Source organism: Podarcis filfolensis, assembly GCF_964270895.1.
Source record: "Podarcis filfolensis genome assembly, chromosome: 1".
NCBI lineage: Eukaryota > Metazoa > Chordata > Lepidosauria > Squamata > Lacertidae > Podarcis > Podarcis filfolensis.
This window is the reverse complement of record NC_139604.1, coordinates 121,932,461-121,957,395: the sequence shown is the minus strand read 5'-3', so window position 1 is coordinate 121,957,395 and position 24,935 is coordinate 121,932,461. Positions and strand designations below refer to the sequence as shown.

The 24,935-nt window shown below is 41.5% G+C and overlaps 1 protein-coding gene and 1 long non-coding RNA gene across 9 annotated transcripts in view; one reads left to right on the top strand and one right to left on the bottom strand.

Annotated features, from left to right (window-relative positions):
* Positions 1–24,935, bottom strand: part of MARK3 (microtubule affinity regulating kinase 3) — a 67,830-nt gene that overhangs the window by 6,710 nt on the left and 36,185 nt on the right. For 4 of the 8 annotated variants that reach the window (XM_083613425.1, XM_083613428.1, XM_083613427.1 and 1 more), the window contains 10 exons: positions 23,695–23,751; positions 21,712–21,948; positions 21,468–21,587; positions 18,582–18,681; positions 18,242–18,354; positions 16,290–16,443; positions 12,924–13,138; positions 10,505–10,608; positions 4,080–4,337; positions 640–666 (listed from right to left, as the gene is read on the bottom strand). In XM_083613425.1, the coding sequence (XP_083469551.1) occupies positions 640–666; positions 4,080–4,337; positions 10,505–10,608; positions 12,924–13,138; positions 16,290–16,443; positions 18,242–18,354; positions 18,582–18,681; positions 21,468–21,587; positions 21,712–21,948; positions 23,695–23,751 (1,385 nt within the window). The remainder of the gene's footprint in view (positions 1–639; positions 667–4,079; positions 4,338–10,504; positions 10,609–12,923; positions 13,139–16,289; positions 16,444–18,241; positions 18,355–18,581; positions 18,682–21,467; positions 21,588–21,711; positions 21,949–23,694; positions 23,752–24,935) is intronic. The other 4 variants (XM_083613426.1, XM_083613430.1, XM_083613432.1 and 1 more) reach the window with 1 other exon arrangement.
* Positions 1–24,935, top strand: part of LOC310766605 — a 157,834-nt gene that overhangs the window by 126,797 nt on the left and 6,102 nt on the right. The window lies entirely within an intron of this gene.

Here is a 24,935-nt window from a genome sequence, read left to right as displayed (position 1 = left end):
GTGGAGATCCTTACCTCCAATGCTGCCTAACAATGCTCTTTTCATCAAACAGCTGAGAAGCATATCTCCATTCCAGAACCATGAATGCAAACTCAACCAAGCATGTTGCTAACAAGAGAGGTGTTTATAGTTCTGACTATGTCTCAAGAGATCTTCATGGTATTATTTGTATTTTTAAAAAAGTAAAAACCCAGGACTAGGTTCCAAATATATTATCACCAGTGAGTGGCAAATAAACTAAAATGGCTCTTAAGCTGAAATTAAGATTGATAAAGCAAGTAGAGAATTACTTACCTTTGTATTACACTTTTAATCAATATTACTGAACATATCATTTTTCAACCATAAGCATGCTAAGTGTATTAGTATAAAGAACAAAATTATTTTTTGGTACTATCAAAGTAAGTAGAGCGCATAAGACATGCTTTGCATTTCATTATTATTCAGGTGCCAGAGATCCATAGGGATTATTCATTGGTTAATGAATTTCTTTACTTATCTTGGGTATGTGAAGAGTATTTAGTTCTCAGCGGAAAGTTTAGTTTTGTTTCAATTTGTTTTAAAGAAAAACCAAGGCTAGAAAGCCAAATTCAATGTTAATTGCGAGAGCTGGTTCTGAAAATAGAAGTAAAATCCTACCTTTTGATAAACCTGAATGACATGTTTCTAAAAGAAATTAAGCCAAAATAATAATTAAAATGTGTTGGTATGAAATTTGAAAATCCATTCAACAAACGAGACACATAAGACTAACTCAATGAAATACGGAAACAGTTTCAAATTCACTCTGGAAATACATGATGGTTATTGGAATGGATGGATGGATCTTCAGTGTTAAGGAGAATTCAACACTTTCTTCCCCAGTCACTCCCCTGCACATATGAGAAATCCTTCACATCATTTCTGCTTTCTGAATTTGATAGCCAAGTAAAGGCAAATTATATTACAGTTGTCTGTGTACAGTAGACACATGGTTTAGTACTACAGTCATACCTCATGTTGCGTCTGCTTCAGGTTATGTATTTTCGTGTTGTGTCCCATGGCAACCCGGAAGCACAGAAACAGGTTACTTCCGGGTTTCACCGCGCACATGTGCAAATGCGGCACTTCCGCTTGCATCAGTTTCGTGTTACGGATGGGCCTCCAGAACGGATCCCGTCCATAACACGAGGTTCCACTGTACGTTCACGAGTAAGTAAGAGTTGTGTTGGGCATGCATGCTCTCCTCTTCCCCTCCTGGACAGTGGGGAGAACTTCAGTAAAGTTTAGCTTTGCTTTCCATAAAACTTGATATTGATATGTACAAACCAGGGGTAATGGTTTAAAGCAAACTGTAGTTAAGCAAGCCTACTTCATAACCTATGGCTTTAAGTTGGCTTTTAGTTTTTAAAAAGAAACTGACTAGTAAGGCAAACTAGGTTTCGTGGGAAGTAAAATTCTGACTAAGTTCCTTTTCCCCAGCTGCATAGGAGGAAATGGAGTACCCAAGCCTGAGGCTTGCAGCAAATCTCTACTGTCCAGCAAGTTACACTAAACCATTGTTTAGCATTGTGTGCAAAGGGTGACTTTTAAAGCCCTTGGGGTTACCAAGAAACAAAACAAAACTCAGAATAGAAATAGAGTATCTTCTAGGAAAAGGATTCAGAGCTTAGGCTGAATGTGACTTCATAACCCTTTCCAATTAATGCACACAGGAAAAATAGGACTGCAAGACCTTGTGCTCACAGACAAGGAAAATGCTTAATTTCTACAACAGCGAGAAGACCCTAAAACAGAACTATTAGTGACAACAAAACTTCCAGTGTAACTAGAATGGAAGTTTGAAAACTTCAGTCTATAATCACATTGTGAAAGAACACAAATACTGCGAACTGCTGATGCAACTAAACAGCTTATTCAAGGTGTGAAAAGCAAATAATTACAGCGCCAATTATCGCTTATGTGTCTTAAGTGCAAAAGGAAATAATGACAAACCAGGCAAGGCACTGTAACACTTGAAGTCCCTTGCAAAAATCATTTTAAGTTGAAACAGCTAAGTTGCTTCTAAAGTGAAGTCTCTGAATGTTGTGGAAAGTCTGTGAAGCTGGGTAGTGAGGCTTAAGAGTTCATCGAAATCCCCCCCCCCGGCAAAAAAATGCATGACAGATGACACACAGACACCAGACCTGCAAAGGCTGCAAGATCTGTGAAGCGTGGACAAGGATGAAATATATATGTCTGTATTAAATGGTAAAACAACATTAACTAAAATAGGCTGAGCAAAATATATGTCTCAGTGGTCCAACAACAGTGGCTTACAGGAAGACAGCTCAGTGTTTATCTCTTTTTCCTGAATGAGCGCTGTGTCACAACAAAGCACACACAAAAATTATTCGACATTGTCACATCATCTGGCCTGAGAGCCTGGAGAACTTCTCCAGTCAATCTCTTTCCCAGTCCTGCTATTTGAGACCCCTTTTAGCTAGAGATGCTGAGGACTGGGGTTCTCTACATAAAAACGATGTCCTCTGAAACCAAACTATTATTACTACTATTACTAAATTAAATTTCTTAATCCCTTCTAAACCACTGCCCCAATGGGATTTATACATAATTAAAAACAGTTGAAAAATAGAAATATATATATATATTTAAAACAAGACTAAAACTCTTTAACAAGTGGACACACCATTGTAAAAGATCAATTTATCCTACTGGTAAAGCCTACTGGAATGAAAATGCCTTCCACTCTTTCCAGATAGTGGGTGCCTGCTGTATTTCGACAGGAATGTTATTGCACAGGAGAGGGACTGGCACGCAAAAAGCCCTGCTCCAAGTTACTGCAGAGTGGGCTTCTGAGATCTTTGGAACTTGCAGGAAAGACTCTCCTGCAGACTGCAGTGATCTACTGGGTATTTAACGCTGTCACTCAAATAACTGGGTCCCAAGCTGTACAGGGGCTTATATGTGGGTACCAACACCATGAACCTGGCCTGGTAGCAAACTGGCAGCCAGTGCAAATCCCACAAGCAAGGTGTTACGTGCTGACCATAGTTTGCACTCACAAGCAACCTAGCTGCTAGGTTCTGCACCAGCTGCAGCTTCTGGATCAACCACAAGGCTTTCTGCACCCTTCAGTTAATTAGTGGTATGCATAAATCTGTTATAGGAAACTGCATCTAAGAGACCCATGTTAAGAACACTGTTCTGAGCACAGACAGATGTCTATGAGGCCATTTCTGCTTCCGGAGCATGTCCTGGAAAGAGCAAAGTTGTAACTCTTAAGCAAGTGAAAGCTTACTTGCAAAATACAAATCTGATTAAGTTTGGAACTATATTTTACATTTCTCAGTTTCCCGTTTTGGGACTAGCAGTCGCAACCCTGCACACCAGTACCTAGGCTATCCATCTGCTTCTGTTTTCTTTAGGAAGCTTTGCATTACTAAATCCTGAGGTGTCTAAAGCTAGGGTTTTAGGGTTTTCTCCTATGGAATACTGACTAATCATTCTCCTGGGTATACTTCAGCGGTTAACCAACAGTATGTGAAGCTACAGAGTAGCTAAGCTTTCAAAGTGTCAGGATTCCTGAAAAGTTCAGCTAGCTTATACTAGCAAGTGGGCGAGAAAGAAAATTTCACTTCTTGCAAAGGGCTGAAGTGAGCTTCTGTTGATTAGATTTCCCAAGGGAAAACTTCAGTTATTAGCCAATTACATTGTTCATCATTACTGCAGGCTACTATTCTTGACATGTCTCGCCTTCTAAAGACGGGCTGATTTAAGCTTGCTTTCCCACCCCTCACAATTTAAGTAACCAGTCTTGTAGATTAACAATGCAAACCACAATCCTCTCTGCAGCACCAGAGCAACCACATTGCTTTTTGGAGAAGTGTGTATATACGTTTGATAAAAGAAAAGGCAAATACTAAAAGCTAAGTTCTATGTATGTCAACTGAAACTCCCACTACTTGGAAGGTGAATATTAAACTTGTAAAAGCTGAACTGCAGCATGGTTAGATTAAGTTCTTGGATATGGAGAATAACTGTGCCAAGCAAATTTCTGCTAAAATTATGTTTTTTTAAAAAAATAAAATAATACATACCTCCTCGTCAGCTTTGAAGTCAATTTACTGAACAGGTTAGTGGAGCCCCTGCTTCGTGTCTGCGAAAGTGGGGTTGCTTCATGAGACAGGCTGGGCGATGCAGGGGGTCCATTGTAAGTGGCAGTGCGCCGTTCTCTGAGCTGGCCATGGAAAGTGCTGCGACTGGCAGTTCCTCTTGGGAAACGGATACGGTCAGGTGTTGTTGCGCTGCTAATGCTGTGAGTTGAAGCAACTGGAGTTCTCTGATCAGGAATAGCGCTGGAATAAGATCACGGGTTAAGTTAAAAATTCCACCACAGAAACTCCAATCTCTACAAGGCTAATACAAGTGCAGGTGACTCCCCATTTTCGTTCCGGGCCAGACTCCTGTATGCATATGCAAAATCACATAAAATGGGGAGCACCCTGGAGAGTCCTAATGACTTGCGAGGAGACCCACCTCAGAGCCTGAAGAGGTCTCGTCATGAGCCAGAGGGGCAGCGGGATTTTGCTGAGCTGCTCTGCTTCACTGCCTAACAGCTGATGTGCGGGGTAGCACAGCAGCAATCAATGCTTCCCAAGAGTCATCTGAGACAGTCCCACTGGCCCTCCAGCTCACACAGAGAAGCCCTCCACCTCATGAGGAGACCCTGGGGTGGGTCTCGCACACAAATAGATCGCAAGTAAATGAAGAGTTGCCTGTACATGTTTACGAGGAGCATTAGGTGCCTCTACAATACGGTACAGAGCAAGGTTTATAGATTACAATCTAGAGGGAGCATTACTGCAGTACATAAATGATTCATTAAAAAAAACCAACAACCCACAAACACTCTAGAAGCAAACAGGAGATCTAAAAACCTGGGTTTGCAGGGCAAAAAGAAAACCCCTACTGCAAGAAAGGAACTGAGTATTTTCTATGTTGATAATCTGAGAACAGATTTCCAGAATATCACTCTAATCGAAAATATTAATTCTAATATTTTCCGAAGCTATACAAAATCACAACATATATTACATTATCTGGAGGAATTTGGACAGCAGTAAAGAACACTCAAGATGTTCATTAAGGGATCACAGCACAAACAACCTTGACCACCAAAAGATAAAGGGAGGGCAGGGAGAGAACACACCTTCTAGGTAGCATCAATTTCTAGCACTATCTAGAACTAGAATTTCCTTAGCGCAGAGTTAAGCAACAATGGGTGCCAGTTAGTTTCACAACAATGCCAGCATTTCTTACATAGACCTGAAGTTATCTGCACCATTGTTTACTGGAGGTAACATCATCTTCGCATGCACAGAAGCCGACATGGACATCGACTTCTGGTATCGCAGCCGAACACTGGTGGAGGATGTAGTATAAACTGTATCAGGGCTAGCTGCACAAGCGAACATTTCAGCCAGGCTGCGAGGGGGGGGGGGTTGGGTTCAGGCAGAGGCAGAAAGAATAGCATGATGGACCAATGACAAAGATGCAAACTCAAAAGCGAACACCTTTTCTCCCACAAACATCTTCCGACTTAGGCTGAACGCTCATATGCACAATCAAGTCCACAACGGGTTAGGGGAACATTTCCTTGCTGGTCACAAACATATAAAGCTGCTTTCTATTGAGCGGCAGGCTATTCGTCCATCCAGCTTAGTCCTGTCTACTCGGAATGTCAAGAATCTCTCTAAGGTCTCAAGCAGAACTCACGCCTAGTCCTACTACCCAAAACCTTTAACTAGAGATGGAAGGGCTTCAATCTGGGATCTTGTGCATGCGAACATGTGCTCTACCTCTGAACTATTAGCCTCTTTCCTTCTCTAAGTTACTTTCGACTATACAAATGGCTGGTCCCGTACTGTTCTTACTGTAATTGTTTGCATGTTTTAAACAGGTTTCATATATGTATATAGTTCTAGTTTTACCAAGGTTTAACTGTTTTTCATGATTGCTTTTTCTATGTTTTTAGCAGTTTTTGTTTTTAATCTGTCAGCAGCCTTGAGTAAACAGAGAAAAGGTGGGGTATAAATTATTAACAACAACAGCAACAACAACAAGGCCATTTCACTACTGCAGTAGTGAAACCTAAGCAAATACTTATCCTATGCCAATTAAAAATTATGCGACCGGCTATAGTTTTTCCAGTCAAAAGGGAACTCATTGACCACATTTGCATGCAATGCTGAAACTAAACCATTTAGAACAAGGAGTGGATTGGAATAATAATAATAATAATAATAATAATAATAATAATAATAATAATAATGTATTATTATTTATATCCCGTCCATCTGGCTGAGTCTCTCCAGCCACTCTGGACGGCTTCCAATCGAGTGTTAAAAACAATACAGCTTTTCCGTCTATGTTCAAGTAACAGAACTGGAACTGTGGTTAGCATTCACTTTGTTCCCTAATACACACACTGCTAAACTATGGCTTACTGTTACATGCAACTGTAGTCTCTATGCCGTCTTCTCCTGACAATGCAAGACAGACTACGACAAGACTGAAAATGCTGTTTATTGAGTCCCCTGCTTGGGCAAAAAGTACTAGACCAAGCGTTTCCGGCCAAATCTTCACACTCCACAAGTTATGTATTTTATAACTGCACACATATCCCTCACTTCTTGCGTTACTCACAATCAATCAAGCACTGCTCACTTCAGTCCCACATCCTGAAATGCTCTTGCTCCCTTCCTCCTACCCTGCACCTGAAGGGAGGTTGGAATTCAGATGGCAGGGCTTCAGGTGGGGGGGGGGGACACACCCCATTGCTATCCGGAATAGCACATGGTCTTCAAAAAGATATGAAAGCTCAAATCTTCTTTAATTAGCTTGTCACAGAAAGGAGTTGTTTATGATCCTTAACAGCACAGGACAAAATACATCCTGACTAAGGCATGTTAATCCAGGGCCATATTACAAGTGTAGAACTGCGGAGGAGGACGGATGGCATGGGACGTCCTGCCAGGTTCATGGATGGCTAAGATTCCACCCAAGAACTTCCAGTTCATAGTTAATGTTCTAAATTAACTACTGCCTGATACGGTAATTAGCAGGATAGACTATTCTTAAAGGTAAAGGGACCCCTGACCATTAGGTCCAGTCGTGACCGACTCCGGGGTTGCAGTGCTCATCTCGCTTTACTGGCCGAGGGAGCCGGCATACAGCTTCCAGGTCACGTGGCCAGCATGACTTAAGCCACTTCCGGTGAACCAGAGCAGCACACAGAAACACAGTTTACATTCCCACTGGAGCGGTACCTATTTATCTACTTGCACTTTGATGTGCTTTCAAACTGCTAGGAGAAGGGACCAAGCAACAGGAGCTCACCCCTTCGCGGGGATTCGAACCGCCGACCCTCTGATTGGCAAGCCCTAGGCTCTGTGGTTTAACCCACAGTGCCACCCGAGTCCCTTAGACTCTTCTTAGGCGCAGTTAAATTATGGAATTCACTATTGAAGGATGGCAACCAACTTGGGGATTGGACAAATTCATGGAGAAAAAGACTACTGATGGGTACTAGTAACAGAATCAGAGAATCACAGAATTGTAGAGTTGGAAGGCTTCCTGGGGGGTCATCTGGTCCCACCCCCTGCAATGCAGGAATCTCAGCTAAAGCATCCATGACGGACAGCCGTCCAACCTCTGCTTAAAAACCTCCAAGGAAGGAGAGTCCACCACCTCCTGAGGGAGTCTGTTCCACTGTCAAACAGCTCTTACTGTCATGATGGTTATATAACCTCCAGTATCAAAGGTACTATGTTTCTGAACACCCATTCCTGGGAATCATGAGTAGGGCAGTGCTACTGAGTTTTTACTCTACTTATAGGCTTCCCTTAGGCATCTGGGTGCCGAAAAAGAATGCTGGACCAGACAGGCCTTTGGTCTAATCCAGCAGGACTCGTCTAAGTTTTTTATGCCTTAGCAATATGCATCGTTCTTCATGTAAACTGTAGCAAGTGCCGCCAGGTGTTCTAGGTATCCAAGAACTACAGAAACAAAAAGGTTATGGGTGGCCAGAGACAAAAGCGAGTCTAAAAGGCAGGCTCTTCCAGTCGTGCCAGTAGAGGAAGTGGTCATTTGCAGATCTTTCAAATACTGACCAGTCTTCCTATCCTTATTCACTGGAATAAAACATTCTGTCTCTGGCATACACAATCAATGACAAGTGTGTCCAGTTTGAAAAGACGACCTACTTTGCACAGCCTCAGAGACAAAAATATACAAGGCTTTTCTCCTCCAAATAACCTCCGTTATTGAACTAACTAGTGACCTGCCAAAGCCAGTTCAAACACAATCAGATGTATTTCATCCACTTTTTTTCCCAATTTGAAAAATTACAGGGCAGATATCATTCTTTTAAGAGGTTCGAGGCTGCACAATTCGGAACTAGTAAAGTAAAATATCAAATTCCAAGGGTCTTATGTGACTACACAGATCCTGCACAAATTATTACCCTGCAGGACCTTTGCCACAATGTAAGTAGTTTACCTTGAACTACTCTGCACACTGGATTTTATATGAACATTCACAACTGACACTCAAAGCAGTTGTGCCATTAAACACGCACACACAAAATTCATCCACGTGTGTGGGTGAAACTACAGGCCTTTCCAGGAATCTTAAAATCTACTTCTCACTGTGCTGTCATAGTGAACTGCCCTTCTTGCTTCTTTTCTGCCACCGCCTCCTTTGTCTGAGCTGCATATTCTCCAGTGGATTACAGGCCCTGGTGGGAGACGACAGGCAATTTAGTCATCCACAAGAATGAGCTAATTTGTTTCCTATAATGTTTCTTCATGTCATGCTGGTGTCTTACTGCACTGCAGAGCAACAACTCAGCCTTTAATTTTTTTTTTTTAAATGCTTGTTGGGGGAAAAGCAGTGAATCCCAAGCTGAGAAAGCCGAGAGGCTGCCTGCAATCAGAGACTAATCAGAAATGCATTTTGTGCTGTTTCTGACAAAGTTGCCCTATTTGCGCAAGGACATCTGTTTGTGAAGTGGAAACCAATCCCCCCCCCTTCCAAAGTGTTTTCAGCCCCCCCCAACCCTTTAGATCAGATCTAATGCAGGGAGGGGGGATTTCTGTTGTGCAAATGGATATCTTTGTGTGAATGGGATGACTCCACTGGATACAACCCTTTGTTTCCAGGGCAGCAGTACTGTGAGTATTTAGCAGACCTGCAGGTGAATATGGTTTAAACTGGAATTTATTGTGGGGTGTGAGATGCCAAAGAAACATGGATTTAAGAATGCAGCACATAGAGTGTGTGCGTGTGTGCATTCACACATGCACAATACACACAGATGTTTCTTTGGGTTCAATGCAACCCCCCCCCAAATAGCTATTAAATAAATTAGTCTTTAAAAAAATACTGCAATGTGGAACATATCACATGTGTTTCTTCTTTGGAGGCAAAAAACCCAACCCCTTAGTCTTATTCCCCTGTTTTATTGCAGCAATGCACTTAGCACATGTTGCAGACAACACACATGACATATTGTATGTTGCTCTTCTAGAAGACAAAAGCATTTCTTACTCGGGAGACAAATAATGAATTACTGCCTCTCCCAATAGTGGATGCAGCTGAAATACACACCTGAGTGCTTTCAGAAATAAAACATGCCATTTTCTTCCAGCATCTTCCATGCTTTGACTTGTTTACATAGAAGTAATTTTCGCTTTCATAGATACTGAATCTAGATCTCTACCCTACTTTAGGACTTGTAAGCCAGGAGAGAAATCTCTCAGCATGGACAAGTGCTGAAAACTAAAATTATATATATTTGGTGCTGTTCTCCTTTCCTTCTGCTTCAGGAAAAGCCTAAACACTAAAAGAAAACTTGAGTGGAAGCTTTGAACAGAAGCAAGCATACCAACATTACACATAGATTCTGCAGACTTCACAAACAATCGTCAGCATAATCCAGTCACATTTAATCTTACCAAGGAATAAGTTCCATTCAGCTCAGTGGGACCTATTTCTGCATAGACATGCATAGGGTTGCAGTGTAAATCTCTATTGACATCTGCTGAATTTAAAGTGCTTCGCATTGGCTGGATCATGCATTTTGCATTTTATTTTCAGGGATGTCAAGTTAGGATTTATCAAGGTAATTCTAAGGTCAAGTAGTGAGCTTATCTGGTGCATGCTCTAGCGGATGGGCACTGTAGTTCAGAAACATCTCAGGGGCCAGAGGTTCACCACATCTGTTTTAGCTTTTGTTCATGCTTACTATTTGCAGAAGAAAAACAGTTGCATACATGCTCCCAGTGTTAAATGGCGCCCCCAAAAAAATTCAACGCAGGTTAACATTTATGTAGCTGCCTTGCTTTTATTATCTTTGCGCCTCTCTGATATCCTGCAGGATGAAGGTCTGTTGAAAAGTACCATAAAAAGGAAAAAACTGACTTTTGTATTATGGAAAGCTTTCCCCCTAAAATACCCTTACCTGCTCTCTTTGCCATTTTGAATGACTGAATGTCTGTCTGCGGTTGTTCTTTCGCTACAAACATATGTATTTCGCCGCGTCATGGCCCCAGGCGCAGTGTTGTTCTAAAAAAGAAAGAACACATTTGTCCATTTCCAAAAAGAAAAGAAAGGGTCACCCAGGATCTTATTAGAAAAAAGCAGGTTTATTTGATTATGCTTAGGCTCCAAGTTATCTTACAGCTACTTGTGAATGTAAGATGTTCCAGTGTTCATATTTCAGCTGCTACGTATTATTACGAATTTGAACAGGGTCAGTTCAAATTCAGCTTTTTACTAGAATAAGCTCTCAACTCATGTGGAAACTGGAACTCAAGGAAATGCAAATTGTTTATATACATCTTATGGTTCTTCCGAAATAAAAGATTTTCCAACTAAACTATGTGCCAAATAAGAATACAATTCAGAGGCTAACAGACGCCGAGGCACAACTCTTAAATATTATTATTAGGTTCACTGGGAACAAAAACAAAAACTTAACACAAAAAAGCAAGGCTGGAAGGAAAACACAGTTAAAACAAAGAATAGAAAGGATATACAGCAGAAGAGTTGGACAAAACGTTTTCAAATATGTACACATACGCACAGAGGAAGAGAACCACAAGCCCACTCAAAAATGACATTTTGTTTGGGGGCAGGAGCACAAAGAAAGTTAAATAATTACTTTGCCTCTGTCTTTACAGAGAAAGAGTGTGGAGATATGCCCAAGCCGGTGGTCAATTTTCCAGGAATGACAGAAGAGCTAGTGGATAACAGAATGGTTTTTAAAAAGTGTTAAGAAGCACTGAAAACAGACAAAGCATATCATCAGGAGAAAGGCTTTAGAGGGAACAGGGAGAGCTTGAAAGGGTTGATCTCTCTCCCTCCTGAATAGTGCAGTGAATCTAGAGTGGGGTAAATCCCAATAAGGACAAGTAACGCAACAGGCAATTCCATTACCATCCCCCCTCCCCCCACTCTAAGTTTCAAGGAATGCTGCAAGAAGAAAGGAGGTCACAGAGTCTAGCGTTCACTGGCGAGGGAAATCTTGCAAAAGCTGTTGTCTCTGTCTAAGTCCTAGGGCTAAGCAAAACACCTTGATAAAAAGCCGGCTAATTAAAAGTGCAAAGAAAAACAGATGGGACATGCTCAATTATCCTGTGCATGTTCTTTGAAGATTTAGTAATACAACAGAAAAGGAAAATATAATGTTTATACACCATTAACTATAGTAGTGGACACAAGTATGTGGACACAAGTAGTGGACACAAGTAAAAACTGGTATGCGGCATATGGTGGCAGAAAGTAATTTATTTGTTTTAGACCAGGGGAGTGGGTGCGGAATTCAGGAAGGATAGGGTCTTCCACTGCCTGCAATATGGCACAAGCAAAGGCTTGTTAAACAACTTCCCCTGACTAAATTTATCAAGATCCCAGACATCTTGCAGAATTTACAATCCGCAAAACTATGCCAGATTCAAAGGGAAGAAAAATATTTTTGCTGTCATATATCTTTATAGCGTTGACTGGACTGGACTGGTTGAGTCAGAAAAGACTCAGAGAAACATACTGTGCTTCTCTGGGTGTTACTTTCCAGATGCTTCTGCTGAGATCTCAACGATAAATCCAAGCAAGGAAAATAAGGTAAAAAACACAGAAAAAAACACAGAGAAAGAAAACAAAGGAACATGTGTGTGCGCTGAGTATCCAGGACTCTCCTTTCCCAACAATCAGGCATGGCTAAACTGGAGATCGGAGGATGGCTCCTCCCACAAGCAAGGATCTTTGAGCATGTGACCCTGCCTATCCAATCCAGTAAGAGGGAAGACTCATCCCACATGTAAGGCTGTCCTCAGGAGCCTCTGGGGGAACATACTGTGCTTTCCCTCCTGGACCTTTCCGAGGGACATACAAAGACCAGGAATCAGAATGGTTCACAAACTCTTGCCACTGCAGGGAGAAATGGGGGACCACAACTATCGGAATGAGAGACCTCCCATTACATTGCTCACTTCCCTCCACGGTGAGGTCGGAAGGCAAGGGAGTGTGCAAGCTAGAAGCTTGATTCCAGTCTCTCCCAAGATACAATTCTGAGGGCAAAATATCTCAGCTGCCAGACCTCTCCATTTCAAGCACGAGGCCATTTCAGGCAAGGTGCATCCACTCGTCCTACACCTGATATCAGGTGCGAGGCAGGTAAGGGTGGGGCTAGGCCAAAAGGCACTTTGCAAAGCCCACTGTGCAGCGCTTCCAAAATGCTCAATGAACAGTTGATGGTTGGACACCTTGTAAATTAGCTATGCCATAAACTACTTCTGATACATTAAGCCTAAGAGATAACTATGAGAAAGATGTGCATGCAAACAAGCTCTTTATGGTTTTTTTTAAATCCCATGACTTACATTGGGTGCAGCAGAGCTTCTCTTACGCTCAGGAATATCAGCCTTATTTGGATTGCTGGCATTCCCAAGCATAGGGCTAGCAGGAGCAACTCCTCTTCCTCCAGCAGTGCTGCTGGATTTCCGAGACTGGATACCTTCTTCTTTGAGGTCACTGTCTGTAGTGCTAGTTTGACTTCTTTTTGGATATGCCACTACTGGAGGAACAGATGGACCAGCTGAAAAACACACAGAGATGGATTAGACATTTTGATTCCAAGATATTTTAAGACAAAGTAGTAACAGTATGTGTCCTTGATCCACCCATGAAAAAGAACAATGAAGAAGCTCAGTGGTGATGATCAAAAGCGTTTAACAGATATGGTTTTATACAACGTTGACAGTATAAAGAGTAAAGAGAATGTGGGCTGCTCTTCAGGTAGTGCAAAGTCTGAGGAGGGTTTTAAAGTATGTTTGACTGATTACACATAGAAACCCTCCTGCGAGGAGGAATTCTCATGTTTTCAGAAGAATGCCTGAATATAGCTGGAGACACTATTAGTAGGTGGTTCTGCAGTCCAGATGCATGAGATTCAAGCTATAGTAAAGGTCATATTCCCTCTGAGTGATCTGGTATGTAGCTTTAGGTGCCCTTGAATCCATCATTTTTCATTAGAGGCTCAAGTGGTCTTGAGGGCTCAGAGTGTCTTTTACCAACTTATCTGGAGCTGGATAACCTAGCTGCAATGATCCATGATTGGCGTTCGGATTGCTGTAGTGAGCTGAACACAGGGCTGGAAGTCCAGAAATTTCAGCTGGTGCAAAGTAAAGCAGCAAGTTTTAAATGGAAAGCAGTTGTTATGAACACATCTCATTGGTCCGTTCTGACCTGCACTGGCTTTAAGTTAGCTCCCATGTCCAATTCAAGATGCTGGTATTGAGTATAAAGTTCTATATGGCTTATAGCAAATGAAACACCTCCTCTTGGATGTACCTATCCATACCCAAAGGTGATCTATGGAGGCTCTTCATCATGTGGTCCCCTCCACCTGAAGCTCAGAGGGTGTCTACAAGGGAGAAATCCCTGTAGGTATGCAATGCTCTTTCTAGAGAAGTTCATGTGTCACCAACATTGTTGTCCTTCTGGGGTCAAGTTAAGATTTTTTTTGTTCTCCCAGGCTTTTTAATATTTGATTTTGAGTCTCTGTGTATGATGTTTTAGTATATTTGATGGCTGTTTTAGTTCTGGTTCTCTTTGCTAGCCTTTAAAAAAGGTAAGGGACTTAAGTCCAGTCGTGAACAACTCTGGGGTTGCGGAACTCATCTCTCTTTACTGGCCAAGGGAGCCGAAGTTTGTCCGCAGACAGTTTTTTTGGGTCATGTGGCCAGCATGACTAAGCAGCTTCTGGCGAAACCAGAGCAGCGCACGGAAACGCTGTTTACCTTCCCGCTGGGAACTGCTAGGTTGGCAGGAGCTAGGACCGAGCAATGGGAGCTCACCCCGTCACGGGGATTTGAACCGCCGACCTTCCCATCGGCAAGCCCTAGGCTCAGTGGTTTAGACCACAGCGGCACCCGGGTCCACGTTTCTAGCTTTTATCTTTGCACTAACATAAAAAGCTGAAACTTTAAACTTTTGCTTGCCTACTTCAAGCCAGACTCCATGAAAAAAAGCTGCCCCTTTTCAGGTTGCAGTTAAACTTTGCAGTGCATTCAGCTCAGTAGAAGGTTGCTTTTACTAGGTCATACAAGGCAAATGCCTGTGTGTTGCTGCTCTGCATAACTAGTAGACTTTGTTGAAGAGATGACAGCCGCTCAGGAGAGAGGAAATTCAAAGAAATACTGTTGAACACCCAGTCCCCCAAGTTCTTTTAAATACAGGCTGACCTAATAGTGTCAAAAAGAAAACAAAGACAAACACACACAAACACAAACACAGTAGGATAGAAAGAAGGGGCTTTTGTGCTTTTTCTTAGAAATTTCACAAGATACTTAATTAAGTCTTCTCTAGAACAACTATGAATGCCAGGGGGTGTACTGGCAAAGCAAGCACACGTGATTAAACTGATAAGGAAAAGCAACCCATTAGCCAACCAAACCTGTAGTTGTGTGATATAAATATTTTTGCCAGAAAGCACTGAGCAATGTGGGGGAAATGAAAAGTCTAAAATGAACATTTTAACACTACAAACTTAGGAGTAATTTAACAAGTTTATTTGTGACACTCCACATTCTGATTATTTGTTTGGAAGATTTACAAAATATCTCCTAAGTAGGTTTGTAGTTTGTAGATTACCACAAATTTTGGGTGTCATCTTTGCCACCAATGTACAATATAAAGCGAAGCATTCCAGAAAAACCTGCTGCAGCTGGCTAAAAGTAACTTATTAATGATAGGCTGCTATCAAGGTGAGGGAGCCTTCTATGTAAAAAAACAAGCAAAAAACTCATACTGAAACCACCTAGTTAAAGGTCTCAATGAAACTGATCCACATGGCAGAACAAAACAATGAACTTGTCTCTTCTGGAAGAAATTATTCCCTGCCAATGAAGTTTCTTGGTCAGTATCGCCAACAGAAACCAAACTTTTGAGAAGTAATAGGGTCTCCCTTTTACCAGGACACTCAAAAAGTTAGTGAGAATTGGAGATGCTAGGCAGTCTTTAGGGCTCTTCAATTTGCGGAATGGTGAGGGGAGAAAGGGTTTAAGTATTTCTGGGTGGGTCAAATCCCATACAAATCCCATACAAAGTCCCACATATGAAGTTCCTGAAGTATCTGAAGATAGCTCCTAGATATTTGAAATATATGTCTAGCATCTCTTCACAGTTCTATGAAATATCTCTGTAAATACAATGTAGACATTTTCACTGATAGCCATTACTGGAAGGAAAGCTCTCTGAAGTGAAACTAGAGATGACATGGGCAATTGGGAGAGGACTGATGGCTTAACTTCTGAAAGAACCATCACTCTCTGTAACAACTGTCCTTTCAATTTGCCGTGAGTATTTGATCAAGTGGCGGTGGCATAACTAATCACAGTAGAACAGGACCACACCAAGTATCTAACTGGCTACCCTTTGTCTCACTTTAGAATTTACACGGCGAGAATGCTTGAAACTGGTTATCTCAAAGCATTACCAAGATCTGCAATAACAGCAGTTGGGGCATAGAATTGGTCTCTCAATACCAAATTAAAACTTCTCATGGTTCAGCATATGCTGAACTCTTCATCCTCAACACAATCTTTTCTTTAGCTTTTCAAGAAGCCTTTCCCCAATCATGGGTCATCCAAGCTTGGGAAAGGCTGTTTTAGAGAGACTCTCTCATAAGGTAGCTTGCAATCGTCTTTCTGCAGCAAGAGTTCCCAAATAATGAGAAGGCCGCTCACCATGGTCACTGTACCGTCGCTGCTTCTGGCTGGAAGATATACTTCTCTGCACTTTGTGATGGGGGGATTGTCCAGTACTGTTGTTGAGATCACTACTTGGCCTGACTTTTGCAAGCGAAAGGTTGCTGCTGGAACTTGAGTCGCTGGCATCCAACTGAACAGAAGCAGACAGGGGGAAAGTTTGCATTATTAGTTCTGTGGCCCCAAACATAACAAAGGGATTTATAAAGGGAGCTTGAAATCCAACACTCCTTGTGTCTACAGGGCTAAGCACAACCAAAAGTTACCTGCTTTGTGGATTTGAATGGGAAGATGAATGAGCTGAGGAAATTAGTCAACACACGGGAGGGAAGAGCTAAAGGCATGAGCAAACAGATTCTTTTAAAACTTCTCATAACAGGAGGCAACTGAACACTCCCTGCCCATGAAGCATAGGGGGGAGCATCTTAGCAGCACCGATGAGAACTGTGTGCATCTCAGGTGTCTCAGGCTAACCTCCTAGCACCTCCCATTAAAGAATTTCAAGAGCATGGATAGGAAATTCCTTTCCTTGACACCCTGGAGAGATGCTGCACTTAGGGGTTGACAGCAATGGGGCATGTTGACCACTGGTCTCATTCGGAAGAAAGCAGCTCTCTATATACCTGGTCAACCTGACATTCTTCAGAGTTTGCTAACTCACCAAGAGAAACAAAATAAAAAGGTTTAAAAAAGAGGGTTGGTTTTCAGAACTTGGGCACCATGTTTTCGCTGTATTGAAGAACAAGGCAAAGTATGTGGCACTGCTTTAGCCTGAAAGCCTTTTGGCTAAGATCAAGTGTGATGTACTGCATTTTTCTCTAACTGGCTGAAACTTAATCAATAAAAGGATGCTTCTAAAGAACCATCTGTCAGAGTGCTTTGTCTTGCAGCCCAGTCACCACTAAACAAAATATTGCAAGTCATGCACACTACTCACTTAAATGATGTGTAACTTTCAACTGACCATAACAGCATGAATGCCAATAAGGAGCATGTGTCATTTATTGCCTTCACTTACACAAGTCTACAAGTCACGTTAACTAAAATATTACTATAGTGGTTACCCTGTGGCAACAACTCTCTTCAAACCTAAGAATGCAAGAGCAATAAGTTGAAGTAAATACAATTTGAGAAAGCCTGTAAAGCTTTCACTGGAGTTATGCTAAAACATGGAGCAGAAATATTTTAAATATATTCACTGCCTCTAATCTAAGCTGACAACGCAGCTTGCTGAATCTGGACCCAGTCACTCCAGGCCCAAGACTGTACGTATTATTGGAAGTCTGAACATTTCCTTCCACAGACACTGCAATTATCTTCAGTTTGCCAGCAACATGCTTGATGGGAGTTCCATAAATTCGGAGGACCCACACTTATGGTGCAAGAGTTGCCCTAACCTTGCCAAACCTAGAGGCGAGAAGTTCTTGTTCAACTAGGTTGAACAAGGCTTAAAATAGTCTTAAAATAGAACGGAAGCATTAAAAGTGATCCTAGGTCAAATTAATATTATCAATACTTTAAATAGAAGAATGGGAAAACATTAATCACCTGGCAGCTTGACGAGAGAGGTAAGATGACTGCAAGAGTCAATAATAAGCTACCTCATGTATATCAAGATGCTTGAAGAGCCAGACCAGGTTTCTTCTTTACATCTAGGTCTGTGGGCTAAATGTGGACATCATAATAAACCATGGTTTACCATGATCGGAGTGGGCCACAATAAGCCTCAGATACTTGCTCCTCTCATCCTCCAGTGCAGCTGCAAGGAGATTAGAAGCTTCTACTTCTAACTTCCTCCTTGCATCTGTGATGAACGAAGAAAGGGGAAGGTGAGGCTCAGTGCTTGCTATTAACTCATTCCCAACATGATAGAGAATTGGTTATCATGAGTACAAGCCAGTTCTCAGCCATGGTTTGAGCATTTTACTCACCTCTGATGATTTTCTCCCCAGTAGCAAGTATGTAGCAGTGATTTCATCGTATTTCATTTTACTAAGAGATTCTTGTATTTCCTCTTGAGAATATCCCATTCCAACCATAATGTCTAGAATAAATTGAAAGTTTTCTTAAATACACAATGTTTTACTAGCTTGAGCAGTCATACAAAATTACTACTTAATAATGGAACAAATTTAACACCTTGCTATGGGGAACGTCGTTAGCCAAGATCTAAATTTGAGCATTTAAGCAAGCAATAAGGTGCTGAGCCACAATCCACATCATCTGTCATTATTAAGTATGTATGCTGGTGATCCTTCATCCTCTGCTTACCTATTCTCTTCTGGTCCGAGATGTCTAGCTCTGGTTCAACAAAAGGCTTAAGTTCATCATCCTCATGCCCTGCATTGATCCATCTGTCCTTCATAATTTGCTGCAAAGATAGGTTTTGAATGAGTATTACCAGTAACAAAGATCTGTAGTCAAGGCCAAAGCTTAAGATTTTTGAGCTGCTTAAGTGAAGGCAAATAAACTACCATATTTTTCGCTCTATAAGACGCACCAGACCACAAGACACACCTAGTTTTTGGAGGAGGAAAACAAGAAAAAAAAATATTCTGAATCTCAGAAGCCAGAACAGCAAGAGGGATCACTGTGCAGTGAAAGAAGCAATCCCTCTTGCTGTTCTGGCTTCTGGGATAGCTGTGCAGCCTGCATTCGCTCCATAAGATGCACACACATTTCCCCTTACTTCTTAGGAGGGGGAAAAGTGAGTCTTATAGAGCAAAAAATACAGTACCTTGTATGAAAAAGAAACCTACCTTTTCCACCCCTTATTTACTCTGCCTCTACCAAAGGGGGGGGGAGGTTTGTTTGTTAAAACCCCTATAATTTCTCTCATATTGAGACACTATGGGGACAACAACCCCACTTTACGGTTGTGTTCACTGAGTATGGTGATGCTCGATGCTGTTCAGGATAACTGTGTTGAACAGCTGGTAGAGAGGCTAAGTCTGACTACTTCACAGGTAGGAGATGGTGGCTGGAGAGAGCTCGATTGTGGATGAGTGTCTGGGTGAAAAGTGTGAGGTTTTATTGGGGCTGGTGCAGTCCTGGATTAAGTTTGGTTTTAGCCTCATGGTGTTAGGCTGTCAGTGGCCTAGTGTGGTTTCTTGTATATGTACTTGAGAGATTGTTAGGACTGGTACCCGTGAAGTCTGTGTGCTGTGCCTGGGTGACAGTGTAAGTGGCTGTGTATGTGCAGGCTGACTTGAGGAACAGGTGTGCTAGCAGATGTGGAATTCATGTGGATATTGAGTGGAATCCCGTGTTACAGACTTTGATGTTTCATATAGTGCATTTTGTTTTTATTGGGTTTGTACTCAAGTGTCGCACTATAGTGATCAATGCAAAGATTTCACATTGTGCAACGGAAGGTTCTCTGCTCCTTCTGCACATGCCTAAATCTGTTCTGGGCTTGCTCCAACCCCCCGGAGAAGAGTTGGGAACAACACAGGACGCATGTGTATGGTGGCAGGAGAGGCCACAGAAGTGCTCTTGCATCAGAGCAAGAATTTAGTTTAATACTGGCCAACATTTTACATTTCTTTTTTTCCTTTTTAAAAAATTCATTTGAAAACCGATTTGTTTTCTGATGAAGAGCAGTATGCAAAAACATGATTTTTTTTTTAAAGGATAACTAAGCGAATAACAAGTGCTGTGTAAGCCGTCCTATTTGCTGTCAGCGTGGGCAAAAACAACTCTGGGGGACATCTGAGGATGGAGGGGAGTGCTCCACTGGGACCAGGACTAGGAAGAGTGCTCAAAAAAATTAAAATGTAAAAATGTTTAACAAAAGAAGCCATATATGAGAAAACACACACTAGAAGGAGTAACATGTTTAAAGCATTTCTATACCTAATACTAAATATTACTAACTTAATATTAACTACTATTCAGTCAACAGCCCGTACTAAACTGTTCTTTATCTTAATAACCTGGCTTTAAAGGATATGGCTTTTATTCAACCACTTGATATGATGCTTTGTATGTGAGTCACCATGGGTGGACTAGGCCCCAAACGTGGCATATAAATACTTTTAATTAATAAAATTTATTTTCTCAAATATAAATATATGTATGTGGGTTAAACTACAGAGCCTAGGGCTTGCCGATCAGAAGGTTGGAGGTTCGAATCCCCACGACGGGGTGAGCTCCCGTTGCTCTGTCCCAGCTCCTGCCAACCTAGCAGTACGAAAGCACATCAAAGTGCAAGTAGATAAATCGGTACCGCTCCAGCGGGAAGGTAAACGGCATTTCCGTGCGCTGCTCTGGTTCGCCAGAAGCAGCTTAGTCATGCTGGCCACATGACCCGGAAGCTGTACGCCGGCTCCCTCAGCCAATAAAGCGAGATGAGCGCCGCAACCCCAGAGTCGGTCACGACTGGACCTAATGGTCAGGGGTCCCTTTACCTTTATATATAATTTTGGTAATAAAAGGCAGCATCAGAAATCCCAGAATGTGGTTGGTAGCCAAAACGTCAATTCATAAAGTGTGTACTGACACCGACGTACATTTCATGATCTGCTAATGAAAGAGAGAAAGTGGGACTTCCAAGTTCTGCTTAACATGAAGAACGCCCTCTAGGTGGAGCACCACACCTCCATAACAATCACAGCAGCCTCAAGTTGCCCCAAGAGGAGAGATCATGAGTCATTACAATATCCTGACTTCTATCCAATTGAAGAGTAGCATGACGTGCTTCTTCAGTACAATACAATGGGATGATGCTACGAACACTTCCATTTAGACCAATGGCAATGTCAAGGTAGCTTTTGTGTGTGGGTTTCAGCAAGTCACTGTATGACCACCGCAGATGAGGCTTAATGCACTTGGAATGAAGTATTCCACAAGGTAATGGCACCATTTCCCTGCAATTCCAAAATGTACCGTTCTTTCATCCGGGGGAAACCATTAGAGAGGACCAAGAGTAAATAAGTCATCTGTAAAAGGCATAACTATCCCTATTATGTCCCTCACAAACCCCTAATTGTACACTGCTTAGAAATTACTGTATAAAGTGGCGTATAATTTATTTAAAACAACAAGGCCAAAATTACTTGGATGCACAAGCAATTTTAAAATTCAAAATGTGTAAATTCCTTTCAATGAAGCAGGAGGGGAGAAACAATATTATAACGGTGAGGAAGATAATACTACCTCAAGAGTGCCTCTTTTAGTTGGGTTTAGCACCAGGAAACGTTTCAGTAGGTTTTCACAGTCCGTTGACATGTAGAATGGAATCCTGTATTTCCCTCTCAGCACTCTTTCTCTCAGTTCCTTTAATCAAACACACACCAAATAGGAAATTACAGGTGTGGTATTAAGTATTGTCATAAAAAAAATGACAGTACAGGAACTCCCCATCCTCCTCCCACCCTTTAAGCATAAATTAGGTGCGTACCTTTAGATTCTGCCCATCAAAAGGCAGAGAACCGCTCACAAGAGTGTAAAGAATGACGCCTAAGCTCCAAACATCTACTTCAGGTCCATCATACTTCTTGCCTTGGAAGAGTTCCGGAGCAGCATATGGAGGACTGCCACAAAATGTGTCCAGTTTATTTCCAACTGTAAACTCATTGCTAAAACCAAAATCGGCTATTTTAATGTTCATGTCTGCATCAAGCAAAAGATTTTCAGCCTGGAGGGGAACAACAGAGTAAGACGTGAGATTTCCCTCCCTGGAAACGAACAGTTTCTTCTAGTCTAAGTCCTTCAAGATCCAATTCATATAGTCGGGCATATTAGCACGTGTCTTAAAGAGTTTGCTGATTTGCTCACTTACATTAACTACAGCCAGCTTTTCAGGAGAGACTAAAAAAAATTGTTTTGTTTATAACAGATCCTTCTCTTTAGTAAGGAACCCAGTTTATTCTAATATAGTAAGCAGAGCTCTTTTTCCTTTTTTAAGTAGAAAATTCACAGTGAGTTATACAAAATTGTTACAGACAGTTCAAACTGCTCCAGTTGTGGAAACTGGGTTTACTGTTCATGATGGCAAAGGTGTTCGGCAGCAGGGAGGAAACTAAACGTGTAGGGCAGACCGAAGCGATGGAGGCATTCGGCAGTGAGAGATTAAGTGAAACAGCCAAGGTAGCTTTTGAAAAGCAGCCTTTGAGAAAGGGAAGGGGAGCCACAAGAGGCTACACTCACATATTTGATCAGTGCAGGTTCTGGTAGATTTGGGCTGCCTTTTAACAATTCTATTGTATTCTATTGGGAATTTGGTTAAATTGGTTGGAAGTGGCGCCTGTCCTCCCTCATTTTGATCAATCTGTGATAATTTTGATTAGTTTTTAGATTTGTATCATTGGGTGTGTTTTACGAGTTTTCCTTGCAACCTGTTCTTGGGATTGATTTTAATGAAAAGTGGGTTCAAACTGGTTCAAATATACAAATAAACTGATTTTGTGATACACCAAGAACGGGTGCAAGCCCCAAAGAAGGTGGAGCTGTGAACCGAGGGAAGTAAGCAACTAACATACTCCCATGAAATGGGGGTTCATCTCAGGGCGGTTCACAACATAAAATCACAACGTAAAATATAAAATACAAAATTAAAATTAAAAAGACAACCAAATAATCCCCCCTTCCACAACACATTTTAAAAGGGCATTAGAAGTCAATCAGCCAAAGGCCAGGGAGAAGAGGGATGTTCTGGCCTGACACCTAACGATACGTAAGGAAGGCGCCAGGCAAGCCTCCCTGGGGAGAGCATTCCACAAGCAGGGAGCTACTGCAGAAAAGGCCTGTTCTCGTGCTGCCACTCTCCGGACCTCTCATGGAGGAGGCACACAAAGAAGGGACTCAGAGGATGATCTCAGGGTCTGGGTGGGTTCATATGGAGAGAGGCGGTCCTTGCAGTCCTGAGTCATTCTATGTCATTTTAAATGTGTTTCTGGCAGGAGGGTTATTGATTTGTTTTTTTTGTTTTTATTATGTATTTTATGTTCTCATTTTGCATTTTTATGTCGTGAACTGCCCTGTGATCTTCAGAAGAAGGGCAGTGTACAAATTTAATAAATAACAACAACAACAACAACAACAACAACAACAACAACAACTCTGTCACCATGACCCATGCAAACCTGAAAGTGAGAATTGAGCTAGCAAAATCTGTACTTACAGCAGAGTCTATTTACTACCATAAATCATTTCTACTTCTCAAACTATTACCCTCAGCCTTCATAATATACTAGCCTGCAGTAACTAACATGGTAGGTATTTTACTCTTCACATGCCAACTAGTAGTCAAAATTCATCACAGAAATTCATCCTTTACTTTTCCAGTAAAGAACAAGGAAAATTGGTATTAATCTGGGAACAGAACAGAGTATAAAAATATTTAATAATGTTCAAATACAAAATCTTGTGTTTCTCTTCTTACCTTGAGATCTCTGTGAACAATATGCTTTTGGTGGCAATACTGCACTGCAGATACTATCTGGATAGAAAACAGGCTCAATTATATAAAGTGACATATATCAGACAAACAGTATTGCAATAATAGGTTTTAGTAGGAGTTGCTAAAATTGGGAAGCAATTATAAAGTCAATATAATGCCCATTATGAGTAACAAAATTACCAAAAGCTCCAAGCCTAAGCACACTTAATTGTGGGTAACTCTTACTGAAATCAATAAGAATTATTCAAAAAAGTGCATTTAGGATAAGAGTCAAAGTGACAATTGAAGGCAAGCCTATTACTTACTTAGGCTACTGTTACCCTTCAAGCAGATTGTTATGGTTTCTCTGTATGGTAAACAAGATTAACAGTCAGTCAGACAGTATGCGACAAGTTATAGACATCTTATAAGTGATGCTTATGAAAATCCCTAAGATTTTTCCAGCTCTTACTGTTGACTCAAAACATGGCATGCCCTATTGCTTACCTACAGCACTCAATTATCGCCCATTTCCATGCATATGCCAAAACTCCGCTATGCAACTTGAAGATATTATAAGAGTGCCGCCAGACACAAACAGAATGAAAGGTAAATTTCACCAAGAAATTTCACTAAATCAGAAGCCTGTTCTCAACATCAGGGTTCAGAACACACATAATGACACAGACAGGCAAGTTAACATCCTGACAGCTAATCTCACAAGAATCTCAAATCTCTTTAAGAAAAGGTTCATTTCTAACTGTAACAGGTATCTCTTCTGCTTCCAACTGTCTGAGTAATAGATCAAAAGTTAAGCTACTTTCCCTCTGCGCTTTCACAGCAGATTGGTTTGCAAGATGAACAGTGAGACTCACAACAGAGAATAGGAGCAGGGGGCGGATGAAAAGAGGAACAGCAGACTTGCAGTTTGAAACAGGAGGAACTCAAATCAAGGACAGGCTGTTCTGCAGCCAATACTTGCTTTCTTTGAGCAGTTTCCAATTCATGACCCTTTATTCCACTGCAAACTTGTTATAAAAAATGTCTTCAGACATAACACCAAATCATGGCTTGGCACTATGTGAATTACCCTCGTTTTCGTGTGCCTACCGTTACACAGTCTGATTAAATTGCTTCCTTTTGTGCAAACCATAGTCTGTTGATACATACTAGCCAGCAAACTATGGTTTGTGCTTGCCCTCGAAACCAAGATTGAGACTAAAGTTTAGCACCTCTATCTTAAC